The sequence below is a fragment of the Chionomys nivalis genome, chromosome 23, assembly GCF_950005125.1.
Source record: "Chionomys nivalis chromosome 23, mChiNiv1.1, whole genome shotgun sequence".
NCBI lineage: Eukaryota > Metazoa > Chordata > Mammalia > Rodentia > Cricetidae > Chionomys > Chionomys nivalis.
Genome location: NC_080108.1, coordinates 13,333,139 through 13,358,580, shown reverse-complemented (window position 1 = coordinate 13,358,580; position 25,442 = coordinate 13,333,139). Strand labels below are relative to the sequence as shown.

Here is a 25,442-nt window from a genome sequence, read left to right as displayed (position 1 = left end):
AATTTTTGAATTATAATTATTTATTTGAGTGAATGTGTCTTTGTTCACGTGTGCATGTGCACAGAGGTCGGGGGACAACTTGCAGGAGTTGGTTCTCTATGACTGTGTGGGTTCCACACATCAAACTCAGCTCTTCAGGCCTAGTAGCAAGTGTTTTTCCCACTGTGGCCACCTTGACAGCCCCAGACTGATTTGTGAAACTCAAATTCTGCTTTCTGTGTTGATCGTGTTTTCTGTCCCACCAGGTCCCACAGTTGTTCAGTCCCAAAGAACCACACAGAGGTCTACATTAATTAATAAACAAATTGACCTATTAGCTCAGGCTTCTTATTAACTAATTATAACTTATATTAGCCCATAATTCTTGTCTGTGTTAGCCACGTGGCTTGGTACCTTTTTCGGTGAGGCAGTCTCATCTTGCTTCCTCTGTGTCTGGGTGACGACTGCAGACTCTTTCCTTCTCCCAGAATTCTCCTGTTCTCATTACCCCACTTCTACTTCCTGCCTGGCTCCTGGCCAATCAGCATTTTATTAAACAAGTACAAGACTCAAATCTTTACAGGGTTAAACCACTGTCCCACAGCATTTCTGAGTTGAAGAAGTGAAAAGGTGAGGTGAGAATGTGTGAAGGGGTTGGGATGTTGACAGAGCCCTTGCCTAGCCTAGCACACAGGAAGGCCTGGGTTGGATCCTTAGCACCACATAAACTGGGCGTGACTGTTAATGTCTGTAGTCCCTGGCAGGGGATCAGAAGTTCAAGGCCACCTTGGACATGGTAGGGAATTCTAGGCCGGCTTGCAAGGCATAAGACACTATCTCAAAAAAGAGGGGTAAAAAGTCCAAATACCCCAAGAAAGGCCTTGAAAATGGGCTGATACTGGAAATGACAGCGTCAGACGCCTGAATGGAAATTAACAGTGTGAACACAAAAGGTGCTGCTGGAACTTTTCTCTGCTGTGAGATCAGGGCCAAGACGAAAGAACAAGAGTTTCTAGTGGGAAAACACCGAGTTAGACATCAGGCAGGTCTGAAACCACTTTTCTCATGAGTTCTGCCTCCCTCTCCAACCTGGAGTCCGCTCAGTGGGGCCTGATGTTGAGAGGAGTTAGTGATGAGACCGTATCTCCCTGTGTTAACTCTGTCCAGGTTCCAGGATGTGCCCTGGCCCTTCACACTGACCCGCAGCCTAGTGCTGGGACCCATGGGTCACGCTGCTGGGGAGTGAGCTCACAGCTGAGCACCTGCGTCGAGTATGCAAGCCTGTGTCAAGTGTGCAAGCCTCTGATTCGCTGTCGTCTGCCCCTTGGTGGGCAGCTGAGGACACAGTCATTAGCGTGTACAGTTTTAGGAAGTCCTCTAGGTCAGACTTGAGGTTAAGTCTCCTTGTGACCATGCTGACATGGTGGCAGAAGCCAGTTGTCTAAATGTTGAGGGAGGAGGATGTTCTCTGTGTTCACAGGGCTGTGGTTCTAAGACCATGAGATGTAGCCCTGATGAAGATTTTAGTTTGTTTTCCCTCTGAATTCTCTTCTTTGTTTGAGGCAAGGCTCACAGGTGAAATTATGTGGCAGAGATGGGAAATTCTAGGGTCAGTGTACTGGGGACATTGTGAAGAGGGAGCAGCTTGGGAAAAGTGACCACTGAGACTTGTGAATAATTGACTTTATAAACCCTACACATAGCCGGGTGGTGGCACATGCCTTTATTCTCAACACTTGAGAGGCAGAGGCAGGTGGATCTCTGTGAGTTCGAGGCCAACCTGCTCTACAGAGCTAGTCCCAGGACAGCCAGAGATACACAGAGAAACTCTGTCTCAAAAAACCAAATAAAATAAATGCTACACCTTTCTAAACATTCCCGAGTTTGAGAACAAATGTAGCTGGGACCGTCATTCAAGTATCAAGCTGGCCACTGGGTGGCACACATAGAGGACAGATCCAAATACCACAGGAGAGGACTTGAAAATGGGCCAACATGAAAATCACAACCTCAGAGGCTTGAGTGGAACTTATAGCTTGAACACAATCAAGGAGATTGCCTCCTAAGTAAATGTTTTGGGGCCAGGGGAATGGCTCAGCAGTTAAGGGTGCTGGCTGTTCTTCCAGGGGACCCAAGGTTGGTTTTGAGCTCTCTACTGTCTCAACTCCAGCTCCAGGGGATCCAGGGTCATATCTATCCCATCTCCATCTTCCAGAAACTCTCCCCTCTTGTAGCCATTGTGTGTGCATACTCTCTTGTCATGATTAGCTGCTTCTAAGTCAGAGATGAGTCCAAGACCCAGCTTTTTTTTTTTTTTTTTTTTTTTTTTTTTTTTTGAGACAAAGTCTCATTATGTAGTTCTGGGTGTCCTGGAACTCATTTTGTAGACCAGGCTAGCCTGCTCGAACTCACAGAAATCTGCCTACCTCTGCCTCTGTCTCCAAAGTGCTGTAATGAAAGGTTCTCACCAGCACACCTGACAACCTAACTTTGTAACAAAGCGCTTGCTGTTCTTGAAGAGGACCAGCTTTTTCAACCAGAGTTGAAAGCCCACTCTGAAGGGCTTTCAACTGCTTGTAACCCTCCTGCACAGATTCCATGCTCTCTTCTGGGCTCCTCGGGCACCTGAACTCACATGCACACACACATACACACACAAGTTAGTGTGGAAATAAGCCCAAGAGCAAAAGGGCTGGCGAGAGGTTCGGGAAGTGGAGGCATTTGACGCTAAGCCTGACCACCTGATTAGATACACAGATGGTGGAGGGGACAGTGGAGTCTTGCAGGTTGTCCTGTATATGACCTCCATGTCCTTTGACCTCTACGTCCGCGACCTACTCACACGCCATGATATATGTACACATACAGACATTAAGTGTAATAAATATATAACATGGAACAACAGTATCAAAAAACAAACAAACAAAAAACCCCACAAGTTCAACAAACCACAAATAAGGGAGAGATGGCCCAGGGGTTAAGAGTCCTGGTTGCTCTTCCAGAGGACCTGAGTTCAATTCCCAGCACCCACAGTGTAGCATACAATCTGTAATTCCAGCTCCAGGGGACAGGACCCTCTTCTGGCCTTCAAGGGCACTATGCATAAACCACAAATAGGATAAATGCACATTTAAAAAATAAATTGTTGAAAAGTAAAGAAAATGAAACAATTTTTAAAATAGATAGAGGAAAATCATGCATTTCTTATAGGGGAACATTTGAGTGACCACAGATTTCTCATCCCAGAAAAGGAGGCTAAAAGAAAGTGGAATTTAACTTATAAAAGAAAATACTTCAAAATCAAATTATACATTTAGTAAAAATATTTCTGAGTGTTAAAGGCAAACTATGAATGTTTGGTCAGCATATCTATTTTAGAAGAACTGCTCAATAAATTCTTCAGAGGAGACCGATACAGTGCAGCTTTCAGTATCCAGGATGAGTTGTGGATCTGGGGATGGAGCTCGGCTGGTAGAGGCTGCACTAACCCTGGGTTCATCCCCAGCACACCCCGGAGGAGGAGCCAGTAGGACCAGGAGTCCAGGGCTCCTCTGCGATGATTGAGTTCCAGGCCACTGGGCTGCAGAGTGAGACCTTGTTTCAAACACAAAATAAACCTGAAGAGGAAAGATTAATGTATCATTTAGCAGCGGTTGGATTTGTTCTTTTTCATTTAACTGACGTAATAATCATTTCAAAAAGCTGAAAAAAAAGGTTAAAAAATTCTTTTTATTTATTAATTTTTTTTCTGAGACAGGATTTCTCTGTGTAGCTTTGGAGCCTGTCCTGGAACACACTTTGTAGACCAGGCTGGCCTCGAGCTCACAGAGATTCGCCTGCCTCTACCTTCCGAGTGCTGGGATTAAAGGTGTGTGCCTCCACTGCCCGACTCATTTTACCTATAATTCTATACAAGCCAATTATTACAAAGAGGACTGGCCAGGATGGTGGCTTGTGCCTGTAATCCCAGCACTTAGAAGGTTGAGGCAGGAGGATCAATAGTTCAAGGCTTGCCTCAATTACAGAATGAGTTTGAGGCTAGACTGTGCTGCCAATGACCGTTTGAACCCCCTGCTCTCTACCTTTCAAAAGATAGAAAGACAGACAAAGGGGGGGGGGGCAAATGGAAGTTCTGAAAGCCCTGGGGCAAAGACAAAATCCTCCTAACGGCAGAGGTGAAGGCAGGGTCAGCTATGAGCAGAGTCTTTCAAGATGGGCAGGATTTATTCAGGGAGAGGCCAGAAAGACAGAGAGGCTTGGGTTCTAGATATTCCTTAATCTAGTTTTTGGGATCAGGACATGAGGCTTTGGGATTCTACATATGTGTCTGCCTGATCTTTAGCATGCCCGAGGAACCCAGTGGCAAGATTCCCTTCAGAGTAGTTCTGAATGAGATCAGAGAAAGCTGGGGTGCCATATTGCAGAGAGCCCAACACAGGTGTAGTTAAGACTTTGCTTTTTCCATGTGTTCTCAGGTTCTGGAGTGCCAAGCAACCATGGCTCCCACCACATCTGCCAGCAGCAGCCCCGATACCGTCTCTGTTGACCACGGCACCCCTGGAACTCAAGGTGTCATGGAGCCCATGGATACAGACACTCAGGAGGCTGGGAGGACGCGTGCTGATGGGAGAGCTGGAGGCAGGAAGAAAACACAGACAGATGGAAAGCCGCATGTGGACAGAAGGACCCCGGGAGATGGAACACAAGCCTCCCGGAGGACACAGTCTGATGGGAAGGCACAGGTGGACATTGCAACACAAGAAAGTGAGAGGCCACAGTCAGACAGGAGTTCACAGAAGGATTCAGTGACACAGAGAAGGGAGGGTAGGCAGGTAGGACAGACACAGGCAGACGAGAAGTCGCAGCAAGATCCGAGAGACACAAGGATATGTGAAAAAAAGGAGACACAGTTGGTGGACAGCATCCCTACAGCTTTCAAAACCCAGCCAGAACAGCCATCTGTGGCTAGCCTCAGCTCAACACCCCGAGCCTTTAAACCCTCCCCATCAGAATGCCCTAGAACTGATCAGGTTATGGAATATGTTGAGACGAGCCTGGAAGCATCTCGTGTCCAAGAAAAATCTGGTTTCATGCTTAGGTCTGAAGAGCCCCCAGTGACAGCCTTCAGAAGCAATGAGGACACTGGACTAGATCCCCTGTCAGGGAACCATGTATGCCCGGCACAGCCGCCTCCTGAGGGGAACTCAGCACAGTTGGGAGGAGAAACACATCAAAAGTCAGAGTGGTTAGGTCCGGTCAAGGCCAAGCAAGAGGGCAGTCTGTTTCAGTGTCCCAAGGACGAGCAGCCGGGGGAAATGCTGTCTGTGCATCTCCCTGGTGGGCATTCAGCTAGCTTGAGTCAGGAGGTGCCCGCCACACCCTCTTTTTCTGGAACTGGCCTGACCAATAGACCACAGGAGGGGCTACCTAGCACCACAGCTTCTCAGCACATGCTCACGGGCGACTTCAGCCCCTCCAGGGACCAGGACTTGCTGAGTTCTGCTTCCACTCTCCAAATGGGGCCAGGGTCTCCCACCCAGAGTCACCCACCAGAAGTCACGGCTCCCAGTAGTGAGGGAGCCTGTGCCAAGGACCTGAATGCAGAGGGGAGCTCCTCAGGTCCCCGGAGCTGTGACCCTGGGCTTATAGATTCCCTGAAGAACTACTTGCTTTTGCTGCTGAAGCTTTCCAGCCCGGAGACAAGCGAAGCCAGGGCAGACTCCCAGGAAGAGGCTGCTGCTGGAGGCCCAGCTTCCTCCTCTACTCTGGTCCCCACCATGGAAGTGGCTGGCCTGAGTCCCAGGACATCGAGGCGCATCCTGGACCGTGTAGAGAACAATCACTTGGTGCAGAGTGCGCAGACCTTGTTGCTGAGTCCCTGCACCTCCCGACGCCTAACTGGTCTCCTGGACCGTGAGGTACAGGCTGGCCAGCAGGCCCTGGCTGCTGCCCAGTGCTCCCGGGGCCCGTGCCCCAGCCCCCTTACCATTCCTGCCATTGTGGTGGGCGAGGAAGGCTCTGGTACTGGTGAGGAAGGGGATTCCAGGGAGGAGACCTCCCAGGAAAGTGACAAGAACGGACTGCTAAGAGAGGTGAGTGGGCAAACGGTGGAGGGTAGAACCCAGGAGCCCTGCCAGGAAGAAGCGACCCCAGGGGAGGCTTTGACAGGTCTCCCTGCAGCGACACCAGAGGAACTGGCTCTAGGGGCCCGGAGGAAGCGGTTTCTCCCTAAGGTCAGAGCAACATCAGATGAAGATGTGAACAAGGCTGAAGAAAGGGAGAGCCCCACAGTTTCCCCTCGGGGACCCAGGAAGGGCCTGACACCTGGGTCCCTAGGGACTCCAGGGCGGGAGAGACGGTCCCCTACCCAGGCCCGAAAGAGCAGCATGCTAGAGGTGCCCCGGACAGAAGAGCCTGCAACGGGAGACCTGGGCTCCAGACCCAAAGCAGGTGCCTTGGACTCAGAGCCTGCCCCAGATGAAGGCAAGCAGGAAGCTCTAGCCAAGCCAAAGAACGCCAAAGACCTGCTAAAAGGTGAGTGCTGGGGACGGAGAGCAGCAAGGAAGCTGCAGCCTAGCTGAGCATAGCATTCCTATGCCCGCACCACCCCATGGCCGAGGGTAGGGAGGTGTGGGGGTGTGGGGAGGTAGGGGGAACAACAACACAGATCGCCTCCCTGTTTGGGATCAACAGGGTCCCTTGGGAGCAGCACTTCATGAGCTATCAGAAAGGCCTGGAGCTTGTCATGCTCTTGTTCCTCAGAAGCGAGGGGACATTGGCAGCAGCTTTGGCGCAGTCAGGGTAAAGGCACAGGAGAAATCAAATACTAGGTGAGGTTCTGTGGTGGGAGGCTTTGATCCCAGCACTCAAGACTAAGGCAGAAGAACTGAGAAAGTTCAAGGTCAGGCCCTGTCCGAAAACCAAACTCTAACAACAAAACAAAGCAAGCAAGCAACAAGGCGCCACTCAGTGCAGGACCTGGCTTCGGTGGCTCCATGGTCACCATCGCCCCCTTACTAGACTTGTTCCTGGTTACCCTAGGGTCAAGATAAGACTCAAAGGCAGGGGCTGGAGAGATGGCTCAGAGGTTAAGAGCACTGGCTGCTCTTCCAGAGGTCCTGAGTTCAATTCCCAGCAACCACATGGTGGTTCACAACCATCTGTAATGAGATCTGGTGCCCTCTTCTGGCATGCGGGCATACATGGAGGAAGAACACTGTATACATAATAAATAAATAAATAAATAAATAAATAAATAAATAAATAAATATTTAAAAACAAAACAAAACAAAAAACCCTCAAAGGCAGAGCTGTGGAGACAGGAACCTTTATTGACTGCTGGTCACTGTTGGTATGCTTAGCTATGAGTCCCTCCCGGGCCTGGGCTTGGGGTGATTTTTATTTTCCTGGTTAAGATGTGTGTGCTGGGGTGGGGTCAGAGTAGAAGCCTGAGATATGGGTGGGAGGCAGCCAGGGCTACAAAATGCTGGGTTTGTGTTCACTGCTTTCTCTCAACCCGTTTCCCAAGGAAACCCAGGTATGCAAGGGCGTGGTCAGAGAGGGCACCGGGTGCTGGGGGTGTAACGGGAGGGATCCTGCTTGCAGCCCCACAGGTGATTCGGAAAATTCGGGTGGAGCAGTTTCCAGATTCTTCTGGCAGTCTGAAGCTCTGGTGCCAGTTTTTCAATATCGTTAGCGACTCAGTCCTGACATGGGCGAAGGATCAGCATCCAGTGGGCGAGGTGAGCAGGAGGTAAGCCGCCTGGGTACCACAGTCATGGTGGACACTGGCCTGATGCTTTTGGTCCATCTCCTCGTCTCATCCTCACGGTAGCCCCAGGGAGATCAGAATATTGAAGCTCAGAGGTCTTATCACGGGTCCTAAATCACACAGCAAGTGCCATCTGTGTGACCAAGGACCCGTCTGTGACCACGGACCCTCTTACCACCTCCCCAGGGCTCCCAGAGCCTGGGTTCCCAGCAACCTGTGAGAGTTGGGTTGAAGGCCTGTGTCATGGCGCTGACCCTCACGAGAAAGGTCTCTGTTCTCTCTAGTGCAGGGGACGAGGGGCCGGCGGCCTTGGCCATCGTGCAGGCATCTCCCGTGGACTGTGGTTTATATCGCTGTACCATCCATAATGAGCATGGCTCCGCCTCCACTGACTTCTGCCTCAGCCCTGAGGGTGAGTGTGGTCCTGCTAGGATCTCGGCGAGCCTGGCCTTGTGGGTGGCAGCCCTGTACCGTGCAGGGATGGCACTTTGCCCAGACAGACAGCCTGAAGGCAGTGGCATCCTCTTTTTCTCCACACAGTGATGTCTGGCTTCATCTCCAGGGAGGAAGGTGAAGGTATGTTGCCCCTCTGGGTACAGGGTGGGCCTTCATCCCCAGCTCCACCCTTTGCAGGGTTCCCTTCCTTAGCGGTTTACAATCCTCCCTAAATCCGCACGCTGCTCCGTTGCCCAGCTGTGTCCATGTGTTGGCTGAAGTCAGGAGCCGCTAATCTATTTGGCTGGTATGTCTCTTGTTTTGTCTAATGTTGCTGTCCCCTCCTGCATTCATTTGTTGAAGTCACACAGAACTTCTATTTGGTCTGTTTGTATGTGAGCAGGGACACGTGCGTGTGTAAAGATGCTAGTCATCAACTTTGAGTGTTGCACCTCAGGAGAGCTGCTCTTTTTGAGATAAGCTCTCTCAGTGAGACCTGGGTCTCTTCAGTTTGGCTGGCCAGCAAACCCCAGGGATCTTCCTGTCTCTGTCTCTCCATGGCTAGGATTCACGACAGCCTTTCCTGAATGGGGATAACTCAGGTCCTCATGCTTTAGTGGCAAGCATTCATCGAACTGAGCCCTCCCCAACCCCTGTACAATTCTCACGGTCTAGATTTCGTTCACTCTGTCTTCATGTACTAAATCCTTCCATCTATGTGCGTCTTCAAAACTAATAATCAAAGGTTTGGCTGACTATGGCTGCTGGGTGTTAGGGGATGAAGATGGGGATGGGGACAAGCTCTTTGGACAATTGGTGAGCAAGGAACTCCTCCGAAGGGTGACCATGGACGTGACCTTCAGAAGGCTTCCCAGGCCAAGGGCATCTATGGGCTAGAACTCATTCTTGGAATTAGGAAGTTGGGTCAGATTCAGATTCAGGTGTAACGTATTGTATTATTTGTTTGTTTGTTTGTTTGTTTGTTTTCTTGGCAAGAATAATCCACAGACTAGATGTAGTGTTACATGCTTAGAACCCCAACTCTTGGGAGACTGAGGCAGGAGGATTATGAGTTCAAGGTTTGCCTGGGCTGTATAGTGAGCCATTGTCTCTGAAATCAAAAAGACAAAAGCTGCAACTCACAGGAGCACTGTTTATCCCTTTCCTCCTAGCCCGAGGCAGGTGCTGCTACATCCTCCCACTTGCAGTAATGCCCATTGCTCAGTGGGTTCGGTAACCCCTCTGCAAAGTTCAACAATACCGTTCCCCACCCTGCTTTGTTGTGTGGGCTGACTTAGTGGTCACTGATGATTGCCTAAGTCCACCGTCTCTTTGGGAGTCACAGCATGGACCACTTCGTCGTCCTTCACCAGTCGAGAAGAGACGACATGGTCACCTCGACATGAGCTTTCCGAGAGAAAGAGAAGGCTAAGCACTTGCTTCCATTGTACCTACAGCTTCAGAATAATGAGTTTATCTCTGGGAAGCCTCCAGCGTGACCAGTGAGGCTTGTTATTTTTTCCAGGGAGGGCTGGGAGGTTTTTTAGTTACCGTTATGAACTAGTGAGCTTTGGCATATTTGATATGCACAAATGCCTTACGCTAATTATTTTCTTTGTTGCTAAAATTGCTTCATTTTGGGCCAGATGGGGCCCCTTTGGTCGACTCTTACACTCTTATGACAACTCTTATGTAGGTTTCATTGTTGTTTTGTTTTTACAGTGGTGGGGATTGAACTCAGGGCCTGGCAGATGCTCACCTATTGAACTTACCTCCAACCCCCTTTCTTACCTTTTATTTTGAGACAGAGCCTCAGAAAGTTGCCTACACTGGCCTGAAGTTCACCCCACAGTAGCCCAGGCAGGCTCTGACCTTGTGGTCCTGCGACCTCAGCCTCCCTGTACCCTGAGGCCTGGCTTCCCAGTAGTTCATGGTCACGTCCTTCTTTCCTGGTGGTATGCAATGTTCTAGACCCATACCATAAGCTTCCTGTTGAGCCTTGGGACCAGTTGTTTCTTCAGGGAGTTCTGCTTCCTTTTAGTGGGAAATGTGCTTCATAGCCACGCTAAGGTCTAGTGCTGGTCACTGCTATTGAATTGATCCGGTAAATTTTTCTTCATCAAACATGTTGGCTGAAATATTGTCATTGATTTATTTGCTCAAAACACTTAACTCTACGAGGTCACTCTGATGATCTACAAATGCCATGGAAGATGCTGGCTGCCGGGTGGTGGTGGTGCACACCTTTAATCCCAGTACTCAGGAGACAGAGCAGGCAGATCTCTTTGAGTTTGAGACCAGCCTGGCTTACAAGAGCTAGTTCCAGGACAGCTAGGGCTGTTGCACAGAGAAACCCTGTCTCAACAAATCAACCAACCAACCAACCAACCAACCAACAAACAAATAAAAAGTAAATAAATAAAAAAAGGAGACGCTGGCCTTCTGCAGGCTCCTGCTGAGTCCTCCTCACCCATGGGTGCCATAGGAGCAGCGTTAAGAGGTAGGAGTCCCATCAGGTAGCTTCTGCCCCAAACACCCTCCTGTGTGACAGTTTTTCATCCCAAGCCCTGTCCTTCCTATGCACCCTGCACTGGTCAGGCAGGAGATGCGGGATGGACAGCATGGGGACTGTTTGAACCCTTTCGGTCCTGTGGGTCCTGGATCAGTCAGGCCAGAGATGCAAGTCCCTATGTCTCTCCTGTTCCCCTTCAGTTGGAGAAGAGATTGAGATGACCCCCATGGTCTTTGCCAAGGGTCTGGCTGACTCTGGCTGCTGGGGGGACAAGCTCTTTGGGCGACTGGTGAGCGAGGAACTCGGAGGGGGTAGACATGGGTGTGGCCTTCGGAAGGCTTCCCAGGCCAAGGTCATATACGGGCTAGAACCCATCTTCGAATCCGGCCGCACGTGCGTCATCAAGGTGTCCAGCCTGCTTGTGTTTGGACCCAGCAGTGAGACTTCTCTCCTGGGCAGAAACTATGACGTCACTATCCAGGTACTGTTCCCCTTTCCCCTCCCCCTCATGTGCCCTCCCTGTATTCTCTTACCGTTTCCCCTTCCCCAGCCTGGGTTCTTTTGGAAGCCCCACACAGTGATAGACGCCACTTCTGTTCCAAGGTCATGAGGCTTCTAGGATGGGCTTCAGGCACTGGCTGAGATGGAACCGTGAATCCAGACTCTTGGCCTCAGAGAGCATTAGTTAGTCTCAGGACTATTTGCAACCTACTTTTCAAATTATCTTTGTGTGTGTGTGTGCGTGTACTGTGTGCACACATGTGTACCCATGTAGAAGACAGAGAAGGATGTTGGGTATCCTGCCCTGCCACTCTCTGCTTTATCCAATTAAAACAGGTTCTCTTACTGAACCTTACTGGCAGCCAGTAAGACCTAGCAGCCCAGATACAGGATTGCATATAGCCAAGGCTGACTTTTTACATGGGTCCTTGGGATTTGAACTCAGATCTTCATGTGTGTGCAACAAATGCTCTTATATTGTCTTTTTTTTTTTTGTTTTTTGTTTTTTGAGACAGGGTTTCTCTGTGGTTTTGGAGCCTGTCCTGGAACTCCCTTTGTAGACCAGGCTGGTCTCGAACTCCCAGAGATCCGCCTGCCTCTGCCTCCCGAGTGCTGGGATTAAAGGCGTGCGCCACCACCGCCCAGCTCTTATATTGTCTTTTGAGTCAGGATTTTTCTATGTAGCTCTGGCTGACCTGGAACTTGCTTTGTAGACCAGGCTGGTTTTAAACTCTCAGAGAGCCACCTGGCCCTGCCTCCTGAGTGCTGAGATTAAAGGGATGTGCTATTATACCCAATTAAAATTCTTTTTTAACCAGGTAGTGGTGGCGCACATCTTTAATCCCAGCACGTGGGAGGCAGACACAGGTGGATTCCTATGAGTTTGAGGGCAGTCTGGTCTACAGAGCAAGGTTCAGGACAGGCTCCAAAGCTACAGGAAACCCTGTCTCCAAAAACAACAACAACAATAATTTTTTTGCATGTGTACGGCTGTTTTGCCTATGTGTGTGTGGCACTGAGCAAAGGGTGTCAGATCCCCTGAGCTGGTGGCAAGGGACCACGTGAGCCTGGGAACCAAACCTAGGTCCTCTGAACCATCAGTCCACCCTGGATCAACCTCTCCAGCCCCCAAATTATCCTTTTTGTAGCAGAAGCCTTTCTCCTGCTTCAGATCCAATATCACTGAAGCCTTGCTATGTGAAATAAAAGGGAGTAGTGTGGGTGGGGAGGAGAGAGTACCCCACATTCTGTGGAGGGGTCCCTGGGGCTCCATTCCCTAGCATTAAGGCTCCAGTACACCCAGTTCAGAAACCACTTTGAAAACCTAAATTTGACACAAAGCCCACAGCGCATTGTTATTCATAAGAGAAAATTAGGCGCAGAGAAGAAAACACGGGACTGGAATTCTCCCTGCAGGCCCCTGGCAGGCAGCCATGCATTCACTCAGACAGCTGTGGAACTTCCTGGCTGATGAGATTTGCTTTCTTCTAATCCACAGGGGTGCAAAATCCAGAACATGAGTCGGGAGTACTGCAAAATCTTTGCAGCTGAAGCCCGGGCAGTGCCTGGTTTTGGGGAGGTACCTGAGTAAGTATCTCAAGGGGGGCGTTGTGTAGTACATGCCGTGGGCTTGTGGAAGTGATTTCACAACCACCCAGGGTCCTCCTGAGTTCCAACCAGCTACAGATGACCTCACAGCCGCCCCACACTCAGCTCCCTCATTTGGAAGCAACGACATCAAGATTCACTATTCACTTTAGGAAAGTCACACACACGTGCGTGCACACACACATACACACACCAACAAGATTCCTTCCTCTCACCTTTAGCCCAAAATTTGGCAGTTGTGCAGATTCTGGGGCTCTGGAGAGGGGACGGGGTGGGTAAGGTAGGCATCTGGGAAAGAGTCTAATGTGGCAGGTGGGCAGGACGGGGCAGCGTGGACTCTTGGTGTGAACTGTGAATGCCTCCTCATGTCTGGTCTCCCGCTGGCATCAAGCCATTAAACCTTGCTGACATCCCTTAAATCCTTCCTGCAGGTGTCCTTTCCATTTGCACACACTTTCCCCAGCCCTCACCCAAACACAGCTGCCTGGGGCCACAGCAGGGTTGAATTTTAGTCCTACTGACCACAGAGAACCAGCCCAACTCTGAAGTCAGCGGCCATTTTCCATGCTCCCTCTGTCCCCAGGGCTGAGAACTCTCTCCAGGAAGGTCCAGTCTTTTAGATAGAGAATGAACAGGGCAGGAGGAAGGTGCCCTCTGTGGCCACTCTTCCGACTTACTGCAGGGCACAACTGTCTTTAGGATCATCCCACTCTACTTGATCTACCGGCCTGCAAACAATATCCCTTATGCTACGCTGGAGGAAGATCTGGGCAAGCCCCTGCAGTCTTACTGTTCCCGGCAATGGGGCTGGGCTGGGGCTCCAGCAGCATCTAGCAGCTCAGAGGCCATGCAGAAATGCCAGACCTTCCAGCACTGGCTGTATCAGTGGACGAATGGCAGCTTCCTTGTGACCGATTTGGCAGGTATGAGGGTGGAGGGTGCACGGGTGCATGGTGTGGAGAAGGCAGAGCTCAGCGCATGTTTGCCCACTCACAATCACGGAGCCTCCTCTGTGTTAGTGATTTTATTATAACTGAGATCAGGCAGAGACTGCACGCATGCAACCCTTAGCAATACCACGGCCTGGTGGGCCCAGTTTGTAGTGTCGTTGTGTTTAAAGGGGTGAAATCCAGACCCATCTAAAATGGAAAAGATTGGTTTCAGATCTCAGTTTTTTTTATTATGCAAAGTTATGTAAAATAGTTGGGTTTTTGTTTGTTTTAGTTTTTGTGTTTGAGACAGTTCTTGCTATCTAGCCCTAGCTGGCCTGGAACCCGATATGTAGACTAGACTGGCTTTCTGTCTCCCAAGCACGGGGATTGCAGGTGGACTCAACGGCACCCTGGTGCCAGTTGCATTTAAAGGGGCTCAGGCCACCTGCCTATTTTCTAGAGCATCACATGGGATCTAACTCAAAACCCCCAGTCAGCTTTCCGACACCTCCTATCCCTGCCGCCTTGCTCTCGACTTTCTCACTTCCCAAACCTCCCAAACTCTCTGTTACCATAGCGCAAAAAGCATTATTGCCACACATGGTACTGTGTACCTGGACCTGTGAAGCCAAAGCAGAAGAATTGCGAGTTTGCAGCCAGTCTGAGCAACAAGTGAGACTCCGTCTCAAACACAGATGAACCTCCATCCCAGCAAGTAGAGACAGGAAGATCAGGAGTTTGTGGTCATCCTTGGCTATGTAGTGAACTTGAAGATAGCCTGGGCCACCTGAGAAGTGATTGTGTGTGGGAGGGGGGGATATGTGTGTGTTGAGGCAGAGCTTGGTTGCCCAGCTTTCTCAGAAAGTGTGTGTTTGTAGCTAGGTGACATACCACGCCACCACCATTCACTATATGAACTCACAGTGCACACCTATCATCTCAGCACGAGAGAAACTGAGTCAGGAGATCAGCAAGCTCTCTTGTAAGCAACAAAAACAACACACAGCAAAGCAACCAACCAGAAGGGAAGCAAAGCTCAGGCAGGTGAAGCCACTAATCCCTCTGGGACATAATTGCCTTTTATTCTCTGGAATGGTGCGGTCAGGTCAGCATGGAGACCCTGCCTTTGGGAAGGTCGTTTGCGAGCTAAAATTCCACGCGAGTGTGAGGGCCATTAGGATAACATGAAATGGACGGTGAAAAATGAAGTGACTTACTAAGTTCATACAGCTCAGAAGTGATAGAGCTGAAATTTAAATTTAGCTCTGCCTGATCCCAGAGAGATGCTGGGCAGCTTAGAAATGGGGACAGAAGATCAGAGGCCCGAACCTCAATGCCGAAACACTTATAGACTACTCTGCGTGAGAGATTGTCCCCGTCCCCGTTGTGCCTTTACCTAGCCAACTCCCTCGTTCCTCAGAGCTCTTGCCTTCGTGAGAGTGTGAACCCTGGTCTCATTCCTACCTTCTCTTCCCTGCTCGGACGGCTGCCCTGTTAAGAGGAAGGACAATATTTCAGTCCAGAGCCCGAGAACAATCCACTCTGTGGACTGGCCTGGCCTATAAAAGCCGGCTTGCAGAGTTGGCTCCAGTCAACTTAGAAGTTCCTTTCTAAGGTGGCATGGCGACAGGGTCCCGGCAGCTGGCCAGGCTGCCATCAACCCTCTGCTTTCTTCCCCCAGGGGTTGACTGGAAGATGACCGATGTCCAGATTGCTACCAAACTTCGAGGGTGAGTGGTTCTTGGCGACAGAATGTCTTATAGGGTCTTCTCGGGGTGTCAGATGCCCTAACTCCTCATGACTCTCCATCCCAGAGGTGATGGGCCTGGGGCTGTACAATCCCAGTCACATGAACCTGTGGCCATGTAGTAACTGCTAACACCCTGGGGATACTGATCCTCCCCACCCCATACCCCTGACCTACAGTGCTCAGCCAGAAAGCTTCCTGCACTTCTGGGCCCTCTTCCACTTCCTTCATCTTTGAGACAGCTACAGGACACAGATAAGCAAGGGTCGTGCAACTGGACCAACTAGACAGTCGGGGCCCAGATTATAACAATCTGCATTTAGAAGAAAGGCCCATTTGATGACTCCTATGTGTCAGGATACAAGGAACCCATTTTAAATTTGGGTTTGGGAGGGAACCACCTGAGGTAGCACTCTGGTTCAATACAACACTCTGACGCCAGCTGTCCCAAGGCAGCTACCATGGGCTTGTGACACGGCAGGGCCACTCGGTTCTTGTGTTGGGCTGCAGGTACCAAGGCCTCAAGGAGAGCTGTTTCCCTGCCCTGCTGGACCAGTTTGCCTCGTCCCACCAGTGCAACACCTACTGCGAAATGCTGCAGCTGAAGCCCCTCAAGGGCCCCGAGGCTGTCCACCCCCAAGCCAAGGCCAAAGGCTCCAAGAGTCCATCGGCTGGCAGGAAAGGCTCCCAGCTGAGTCCCCAGCCACAGAAGAAAGGCGTTCCCAGTCCTCAGGGTTCCCGGAAGAGTGCTCCAAGCTTCAAGGCCGCACCTCCGGCCTCTGAGGCAGTCACCGTTCAGTTAGTAGGACAGGCCCCCGCCCAAGAGGGGAGCTCTAAGGCCCAGGGCATGCGGTAGCCCCCATGGGAGGCTGGGGGGCCTCTACCTGAGAGTAGACCAGGAAGCAGCTTGAACCAGATGGAGATGATTTCACTTCAGGACTAAACAGAGAAGGTGCCCAAAGCAGCTACCCCTTGGGGACCTCTCTCAGTAACTTCACCTCATTGAAAGGCTTTGGGCATGGTACATGACCTGTTGGCCTCGTCCAGCTCCATGATTGCCCAGTCTCCCAGGCCTCACGTGGGTGGTAGCCTCGGCCCTCATTGAAGTTTACACGTACCACTGCTGGAGGCTCCCTGAGTCCTCTGCATGAGCTCTGTACTCTTGGCCCAAGCCCCACACAAGTAAACATTGCTCTCTGGGGCATGCGGGCCAGCATTTACCTTTTCACCCCTGCTTATCCTGGCTCTCTCCCTGTCCTCAGGGCACTAGACTGCCTGTGGGGTCTAGCCTTGTGACTCTCAGGGTTTCTCCTGCCAGCTTTGCCTTACTCAGCACAGCTCATCCTGCGACTAACCTGTCCTGAGTCCAGATGGGGCCCAGGGCCCTTCTGGAGCCGCCCACCATGTCTTTGCAGTGTTTCTGTTTGCTCTTGTTTTGTTTTTTTGATGGTATACGTTCTTGTCACTCTGGCACTCACTTCTTTCCCATGCTCCCTTGCTCATCTCCTCTCCCCAGGCTTTGAACCCAATGCAGTCTGCTGCCTGCCCTTCGCTAGCTTTTGCTTGTTCCTTTGTCCAAGGGCTCCTTCCATCCTGACCTTGCACCCTCCCCACCAATGGCTAGGGGAGGAACAGCCTCTCTGGCTTCACTCCACCGCAACACACTCTGTCCTGATTCTCCTGGGTTCTCTGCTCAGGAGGAAGGAGGTAGCATGAGAGCATGTGAACAGCTGGAGGCGAGGGATGGCTTTGACTTGGAGGCACCTTGTGCTCTGTTCTGAAAGCCGTGAGGTTGCAATCAATGTCACATCTCTGTCCTAAAGCAGTGGAAGACGGGGCTCTTCCTCCTAAGGCAGGGGACACGGTGTTCCAGGAGGGTCGCGCGGTCTTCTGTGTGCTCCGGTAGAGAAGGATGTCTCTGAACCTACCTCCAATCATTTGCTCTTGATCCTGGGGATCAACTCCAGATTCTTAGGTGTGGGTTCCCAGGGAATTTCTGTGCTGGGTCCAGCCCCCTGGGTCTTTCTAGACACCCCTTCTTGAGACCCAGGATGGGATAGGTCTGGATCTAGCCTGCCCGCCCTCCTCCCCCCCTTGTTAAGCAATAAAAGGCAGCAACTGTGTGTCCTGTTTGTTGCGCTCATCTGGTGTGAGCATCGATTATGAATGGTCAAGCAGTCTCCCTGGTGTCCCTGGGCCTGTAGCAAAATGGATCTGATTTGGCTCCTAGCCTGATTTGGGTTCGGTCATATGTGGCCACAGTTGGACAGTCAGTGCTACAAATGGAGCTCATGGCTCCTGCCCCGCAGCGGGTGTCCGGGAAGAGGAATCAGAAGGAAGGGATCCGAGAAGAAGAGCAGAGCTAGGGGCTCAGCAGAAACTTCACCTCTGCCGCTTCCACCAGCGCGAGGAGTCTCAGCTTCTGCCTTTCTCCTACTCGCTGGTCTTTTCCTCCCCTTCAGCAAAAGCTCGTGACTGCCCCGCCCCGCCCTGCTCCGCCCCCACCCAGGCCTCCCCCCCCCCCCCCCCCCCCCCCGCTGACGCTTCCCTTTCCGTGGGAACGCTTGTGACTTCTCTACCTCCTCCCTGCTCAGGTGACTCCTCACTTTTTCTTCTTACCCAGTGTGCCCCAGTTCTAGCAGCCTGCACATCCAGTAAGAGCTGGGTCATCACATATGCATTTATTCATTCATCAGATGGGTATTAAGCGCCTGCTGTATGCCAGATCTAGACTGGCGACTTTTGAAAGGCAACATGCATCACTTTGGGAGAGATGTGTATCTTTCAGGATGTGGATTTTAAGCAACAGAAATTATAATTTGGATCAACTTAGCTGAGAAAACGGTTGTGGGAAGGATATTGGAGTAGACCACTCAGAACCAAACAGTAGATCGATTTGCTTTGGGAAAGGAAGGAGCCTGGGCAGCTCCCAGTAGCTGCTCCCTTTATCCCCAATAGTTTCTTCCACCAAAATTCAAATTCTAGCCTGAGACTCAGGGACTCATAGGGTGGGAGAGAGGCAGCATTCCAAAAGTTGGGGATTATTTTCAAAACAGTATCTCAGGTAGCCCAGGCTGGCTTCAAACTCACTATCTGTAGTAGTTTAGAGGCTGGCCCCGAACCTCCAAAGTGCCGGGATTGCAGGTGTGCCACACCCAGGCTAAGGGGGTTCTTCTCAGAGGGATGGAGAGTGGAAGGAATGCTGACAGATGCGGCCCGATGCAGGCACAAAGACTTCCCGTGCGTTCTGTTCCTGAACCCACATTCAGCCAAAACCCAGTTCCCTGCTTAGAGAGGGACAGGCTCAGTACCCAACTACCAACCCTGAGTCTATTGATGAGGCTGCCATTGTCAAAGCCGGCACCGCTAGCTATGGCTTTTCTGTTTAATCATAATCCCACCTTGAAATTCTGCATTCCGTGAACTGGCAAGATAAACCAAATTAAACCGCAATTATAGAACCTCCTGGATTTTGGCCTCTTGGGTTCAGTTGGAGTATGTATGTATGGCCCCTTAGGAGTCTTGTCTGTGTGACAGGACCTTCTGCCGGACATGGCAATGCCAGAAACTCTCCATCCTGTCATGTAGAAACATATTCTTTCTCCTAGAGAGTTCCGGCCGGCTGTATCCATAACCTCTTCACAGGTTGCTCAGGGGTCTGAGGACCCTGAATGGTGGCTGCCTTGGCTTTCAGTTGAGTTACTGTATCTTTGAGGATGAATATCTATCCCTCTTAGGGACCTAGCGGGGAGCCGGAGAGCTGCTTCCCAAAAGGGTAATTCTTGTTGACTAGAACATCATTTGGTTCCATAGTCTGCACTCTACCATATTTTTCTTGCTAGGGCTTAACTGTGAGCTCTCTTGCACTGCTTATCACAAGCCCCATGTAATTCCCCAGTGTGCCACAGATAAACACCTCAGCACTGTTGGATCTGGCAGCCTGGTGGCAGAACCAGTTAGATCAGTAGCTTTCCAGGCTGGAGAGCTTTTAGCTTGATTTAGGCCCAGCCAGGAGCTGCCAACCTTCTAGATCAGTCAAAAAATGGACGTTAATAACAAGGGGTTTGACTCATAGCACAAAGGGAGTTAAAAAAAAAAAAAAGACCTCAACAGACCCATTTTCTATCAGAACTTTCTCAAGGAGTATGTGCTGCTTGCATTTTCAAGTCCTATATTATTTCTCTCAATCTCTTTCAATCTCTATCTCAGACAGACAGACAGACACACACACAGAGTGTATTATTATATACCGTATTAAGGCACCCAGGGAAACTGTTGCTCCCCCTGACATACAGACCACAGACGTAACACATCTCTTGAAGGAGGTTGGAAGGAACCCTCACAGTATGCATCTGGTTGTAAGAATAAGGGCTTCCTTCAAAGAGGTATTTGGTTGCCTGATTTCCTCTGCAGGTAAAGTCTAGAAATTGAGCAGGAGATCTTGACTTTTTTTTTTTTTTTTTTACCGTGGCAGCTGAGACTGGCCTATTGGTCCAATCATACGCCTTTACATAGGTAACACCCAGGGGCTGCCTGACCTTTTCCCACTCCTAGGACTCAGCCATTGATAAACCACAGCTCCAAGGCTGGTTCCTACACCCAAGTCTGTTAGTCATCTGCCCAACTCTGCTTTTCCACTGCTGAGCGAGGGGGCAGCCTTGCCAGCCAGTACTCCAGGGGAAGCCCGCAGAGCCTCACCCACTCTCACAGATGGGGGGGGAGTCCATCTTCTTTGTCCTGCCTGAAGACAGGCAGGTGGGGATGGATGCAAGCTAGGGACCCAATAAAACATTTTTGTCTTCTGTAATCCTAAGACTTCTGTTTTTCTTGTGTTGGTCTTTGTGTTTTGTGTTTCCTAGCTTGCCCCCATCCCCTATACTCGAATGACTCTTCCATCCCAGCCTCCCAAGTCCCTGGGACTATAGGCACACATCGGTACAGCAGCTCTTTTGGTCTTTGATGTGACCTAGCATAGGCCAATATTTGTCCCAGATTCACGCTATTCAAAAATGGGGGAAACTGCCAGGGTCTGTGAGGTTCTGTACAGGGTAAAGCAGCTGCGGTGTGTGCACCAGCAAATACGACCTGCGCCAGAATTCTGCGGCCATCTTCCTGAGCAACACCTCACAAGTGTCTGCTTACCGAACAGTGTGTTTTTTCTATTCTGTGTGTTTCCTCTGGGCACAGTTTCTTCTCTTCCTCATGAGACGCTGCTTCTGATCCTGCAGCTGCAGAGGGTGGACTTGGCTTGTTGGCAGAACCGCAGCGTAGCATCAGCAAAGGGAGGCTGTCTCCTGCCAGGGCACCAAGGAAATATTCCTGTCAGCTTGTGTTTGGAGCTCTCTAAATGCTGCCAGGCGAGGCTGTGTTTCAACTAGGGGCACATTTCCAATTTTGCCGAATAGACATCTGGGCTTATTTTTAAGCCCAATCAGTGGGTGCAAGCTGCAAGAAGATTTCCACAGAACCACAGCAAGGTTCCTTCTTTCACTCCTGTGGAGGGGGAGAGAAGCTACACCCATAAAGTCTCGCTAACACGACTGCCCGAATGAGAGCTGAACAAATGGGACACCAAAAGATGTGTCAAACTTGATGGGAAAAAGCCTGTGAGACCTCAGCTCTTCACAGAGAACCATAGGCAAGCAGGGAAAGCTGAGATGCAGAGAGGTGGCCCTCCGTAGGGAAGAGCACACCAATCGGTTGTCTAGTGCCTAATGGTCAGCCCTAAAAACATACCTACAAGGAACACTATGTGAACACACAGGTTATATTTAGGAATATACATGCATATACGCATACATATATGCATGCAATAACAATGAGAAAAGAAGGCATGATTTGGAGGAGAATGGGGAGGGGTGCATACATGGGAGGGCTTGGATGGGAGAAAGGGGAGGGAGGGATGTTGTGATTACATTATAATCTCAAAAACAAGTTGGGTGTGGCCAAAGCATCCCCTGGAACCCCAGTGCTGGGTGGCAGGAGACAGAGACAGGAATCACTGGGGCTCCTTGGTTTCCTGGTGCGGTGAGAGCCCTGTAACAAAGGGAGTGATGGAGCAGGGCGCCCAGCAGCACATGCACAGGCCTCTGCACGCATGTGCACACATGCACACATGTATGTGCAATTCTGCCTCCCCAGAAACCCACCCCCCACCCCCATAGATACAAAATTAAGAGCGTTCTCTTGTGGAGACTGCTGAGTCACCTTCTGTGGCTTTGTGGTTGCCACCGTCTCTGGGCAGGAGGTGCTTCTTACTGGTACTAAAGGTCCTGGGGCCAATAGAGTTTAGGGATAGTCTTTCTTTCTTCTTTCTTTCTTTCTTTCTTTCTTTCTTTCTTTCTTTCTTTCTTCCTTCCTTCCTTCCTTCCTTCCTTCCTTCCTTCCTTCCTTCCTTCCTTCTTTCTTTCTTTCTTTCTTTCTTTCTTTCTTTCTTTCTTTTTCTGTGTGTAACAGCCCTAGAACTAGCTCTTATAGACTAGGTTGGCCTCGAACTCACAGAGATCCACCTACCTCTGCCTCCCAGCACTCAGGAAGCAGAGGCAAGCAGATCTCTGAATTCTAGGTCATCCTGGTCTACAAAGTGAATTCCAGGACAGTCAGGGCTTCAGAGGAACCCTTTGTTAAAAAAAAACCCCAGCAAATAACAAGAACAACAATAATAATGTAACACACCCAAGCCCATGATGGAATATGTCCCCATTAATTCAAGAAGCTGACAGTTCTGGCCAAATTAAATGCCCTGGTTGCATGCTAAACCTCTTCAGTTTCCCATTTCTGATAAAGATTCTGACTGGAACAGACCAACTCAGGTCCTCCCTGGGATTCCTGAGGCAGGCAGGATATCGGTGGGGAACAGATCTCTCCCAGCTTCCTGCTCCTGGGGAGCCAGAACTGTCAAACAATTGGTTCTCACTTATCTGGGCTGTTGCTGCACAACCCAAGACCCCCTTTGTGGAACCTACCCTCCATGGGCTGTGGTGGGCTATGGTGGCGGCTCACAGCTGTTCTCTGAACCAACAGGAAGCAAAGTTACCTGGGAGGCAACATCAGGGCCTCCTTTCCTGCTGGCCCATGGCCCACAGAGGATTTGGCAGGCTGCAGGACATGCTCCTCATTTCCCCTGTGCAGCTGAGCAGCAGCAGGCTCCAGCCGTACAGGCCTTAGACCTGGCAGACACTGCGCTGCACTGTTCTCTCAGGGACCCGAGGGTCATGGGGGTCATCCAGGCAGACCGTGTTCTTGGAGTAGTTGGGCTTTTACTCAGGGCGTTGGGCTGGCTGCCTGGTACAGTCTTCCCTCACAGAATTCACACTGGGGCTCACTTGGAAAGTCATCCAGGGACGCAATGTCCTTCGCGGTACAAATCATGAGCAGAGACTGTATGTATTTCACAATGGAGGAGTCCAAGTTTGGGCCAGAATCCATCCTGGCCACCGAGCAGTGGACAAAATGGAAACAAGGGTTAGATACCGTTTTAGGGTTTCTATTACTGTGAAGAGACACCGTGACCATGGCAACTCTTATAAAGGAAAACATTTGATGGGGATGGCTCACTTACAGGTCAGTGGTTCAGTTCATTATCATCATGGTGCAACATGTCAGCATGAAGGCAGATATGGTGCTGGAAAAGTAGCTGAGGGGGCTGGAGAGATGGCTCAGAGGTTAAGAGCTCTGCCTGCTCTTCCAGAGGACCTGAGTTCAATTCCTAACAACCATCTGTAATGGCTCACAACCATCTGTAATGAGATCTGGTCCCTCTTCTGGTGTGTGGGCATACATGCCAGCAGCACATTGTATGCATAATAAATAAATAAATCTTTAAAAAAGAAAAAGAAAAATAGCTGAGGGTCCTAATCTTGCAGGCAACTAGCAGTGGACTGCCTCACTGGGCGTGACTTGAGCATATGTGAGACAGCAAAGCCTGCCCCCAACAAGGCCACACCCACTCCAACAAAGCTGCACCTCCTAATAGTGCCATTTCTTTTTGTAGGTTTTTTTTTTTTCACTTTTTGGCTCTTTACTCTTTTGGGGGACCTGCCACCCAGCTCCCAAATAAACACATGAAGATTTATTCCTTCTTTTGAATGCCTGGTCATAGTTTGGCTTATTTCTAACCAGCTTTTCTTAACTTAACTCATCTACCTTTGGCCTCTGGGTTTTTTCCTTTTCTTACTTCTGTATCTCTTACTTCCACTCTTACTCTGTGGCTGGCTGGGCACTGGTCCCTTCTTTTCTCGCTCCTTGATCTCTCTTGCTTTCTTATCCCTCTTTTTCTCCTTCTATTTATCCTCTCTGCCTGCCAGCCCCACCTATTCCTCTCCTGCCCAGCTATTAGCCATTCAGCTCTTTATTAGACCAATCATATGTTTTAGACAGGCAAAGTGACACAGCTTCACAAAGTCAAACAAATGCAACATAAAAGAATGCAACACATCTTTGCATCTCATTAAAACAAATGTTCCACAGCATAAACAAATGTAACACATCTTTACTATTCTACAACACTCTTTGGGGGCCATTTTCTTTTGAATCACCACAGATTCCTCAAAAGCAAACTCAGATTTGATGGGGGTGGGTCTTGTATTTATCTGTTGCTTTCATTGGTTAATTAATAAAGAAAACTGCTTGGCCCTGATAGGACAGAAAATTAGGTAGGTGGAGTAGACAGAACAGAATGCTGGGAGAAAGAAACCGAGTCAGTGAGTCGCCATGATTCTCCCACTCCAGACAGACGCAGGTTAAAATCTTTCCTGGTAAGCCAGCTCGTGGTGCTACACAGAATATTAGAAATGGGTTAGATCAATATGTAAGAGCTAGCCAATAAGAGGCTGGAACTAATGGGCCAGACAGTGTTTAAAAGAATACAGTTTCCATGTAATTATTTCGGGGCATAAGCTAGCCATGCGGGCGGCCCGGTGGCAGGACACAGCCCCGCTGCCGCTCCACACAACACAGATTCCCTAAATCCCAACATAGGGTGCAGCTGCACGGTCAGTTCACCTCAGGTTGTTTCTCCCCCTTATGGTACTGGCTCCCCACCACACCTCTGTGGAGGACAGCTGGAAAGAAGACAAGCAGCGCCGACTTCACAGTCTTTGTGACTGGATTCTCTGAGACAGTGCAGACAGAGCTCTGCGACCTCCCTGGTTGTCAATTGCTTTCATTCTTTGCTCTTTTGGCTCCTTGCTTTTTACTCTTTGGGGGGGGGGTTCTGCCACCCAGTTCCCAAATCATGACACAAGGAGGCTTATTCTTTGGGGGGGGATGTATTTGGCTTACACTTCCATATCACAATGTTCATCATCCAAAGAAATCAGGACAGGAACTCAAACAGGGTAAGAACTTAGAGGCAGGAGCTGATACAGAGGCCATGTAGGGTTGCTTTTTACCGGCTCGTTCTTCATGTCTTGCTCAGCCTGTTTTATTACAGGGTGCAGGACCACCAGCTCAGGGATGGCACCACCTTCACTGGGTGGGTCCTCTCCCATCAATCACTAGTTAAGAACATGTTCTAAAGGTTCATCTACACTTCAACTAGGTTATCAATCTTACTGATTTTCTCAAAGAACCAACCCTCTGTTTCACTGATTCTTTGTGTTACTGTTTTTTGTTTCTGCCTTATTGATTACAGAGGCTTATTCTTCATTATAAATGTCTGGCCTTAGCTTGGCTTGTTTCTTGCCAACTTTTTTTTTTTCTCTCTCTCTCTCTCTCTCTCTCTCTCTCTCTTTCTTTTTTTTTCTTTCTTTCTTTCTTTTTTCTTTCTTTCCTTCCTTCCTTCTTTTTTCCTGAACTTAAACTATCCCATCTACCTTTTGACTCTGGGCTTTTTTCCCTTTTCTTCCTTCTGTATATCTTACTTTCTACTCTTACTCCATGGCTGGCAGAGTGGTTAGCCCCTAGTTTCCCCCATCCTTATTCTCTTGTTCTCCCCCCTCCTCATTTCTTCTCTTA

The 25,442-nt window shown here is 49.9% G+C and overlaps 1 protein-coding gene across 1 annotated transcript in view; it reads left to right on the top strand.

The window, feature by feature from the left end:
• Window positions 1–17,896, top strand: part of Alpk3 (alpha kinase 3) — a 43,668-nt gene extending 25,772 nt beyond the window's left edge. The window contains exons 6-14 of the mRNA XM_057756500.1: window positions 4,455–6,513; window positions 7,585–7,732; window positions 8,035–8,162; window positions 8,291–8,326; window positions 10,898–11,178; window positions 12,697–12,785; window positions 13,506–13,729; window positions 15,420–15,468; window positions 15,996–17,896. Coding sequence (XP_057612483.1) covers window positions 4,455–6,513; window positions 7,585–7,732; window positions 8,035–8,162; window positions 8,291–8,326; window positions 10,898–11,178; window positions 12,697–12,785; window positions 13,506–13,729; window positions 15,420–15,468; window positions 15,996–16,341 — 3,360 coding nt within the window. The 3' untranslated portion in view covers window positions 16,342–17,896. The remainder of the gene's footprint in view (window positions 1–4,454; window positions 6,514–7,584; window positions 7,733–8,034; window positions 8,163–8,290; window positions 8,327–10,897; window positions 11,179–12,696; window positions 12,786–13,505; window positions 13,730–15,419; window positions 15,469–15,995) is intronic.
• Window positions 17,897–25,442: the final 7,546 nt, after the last annotated feature.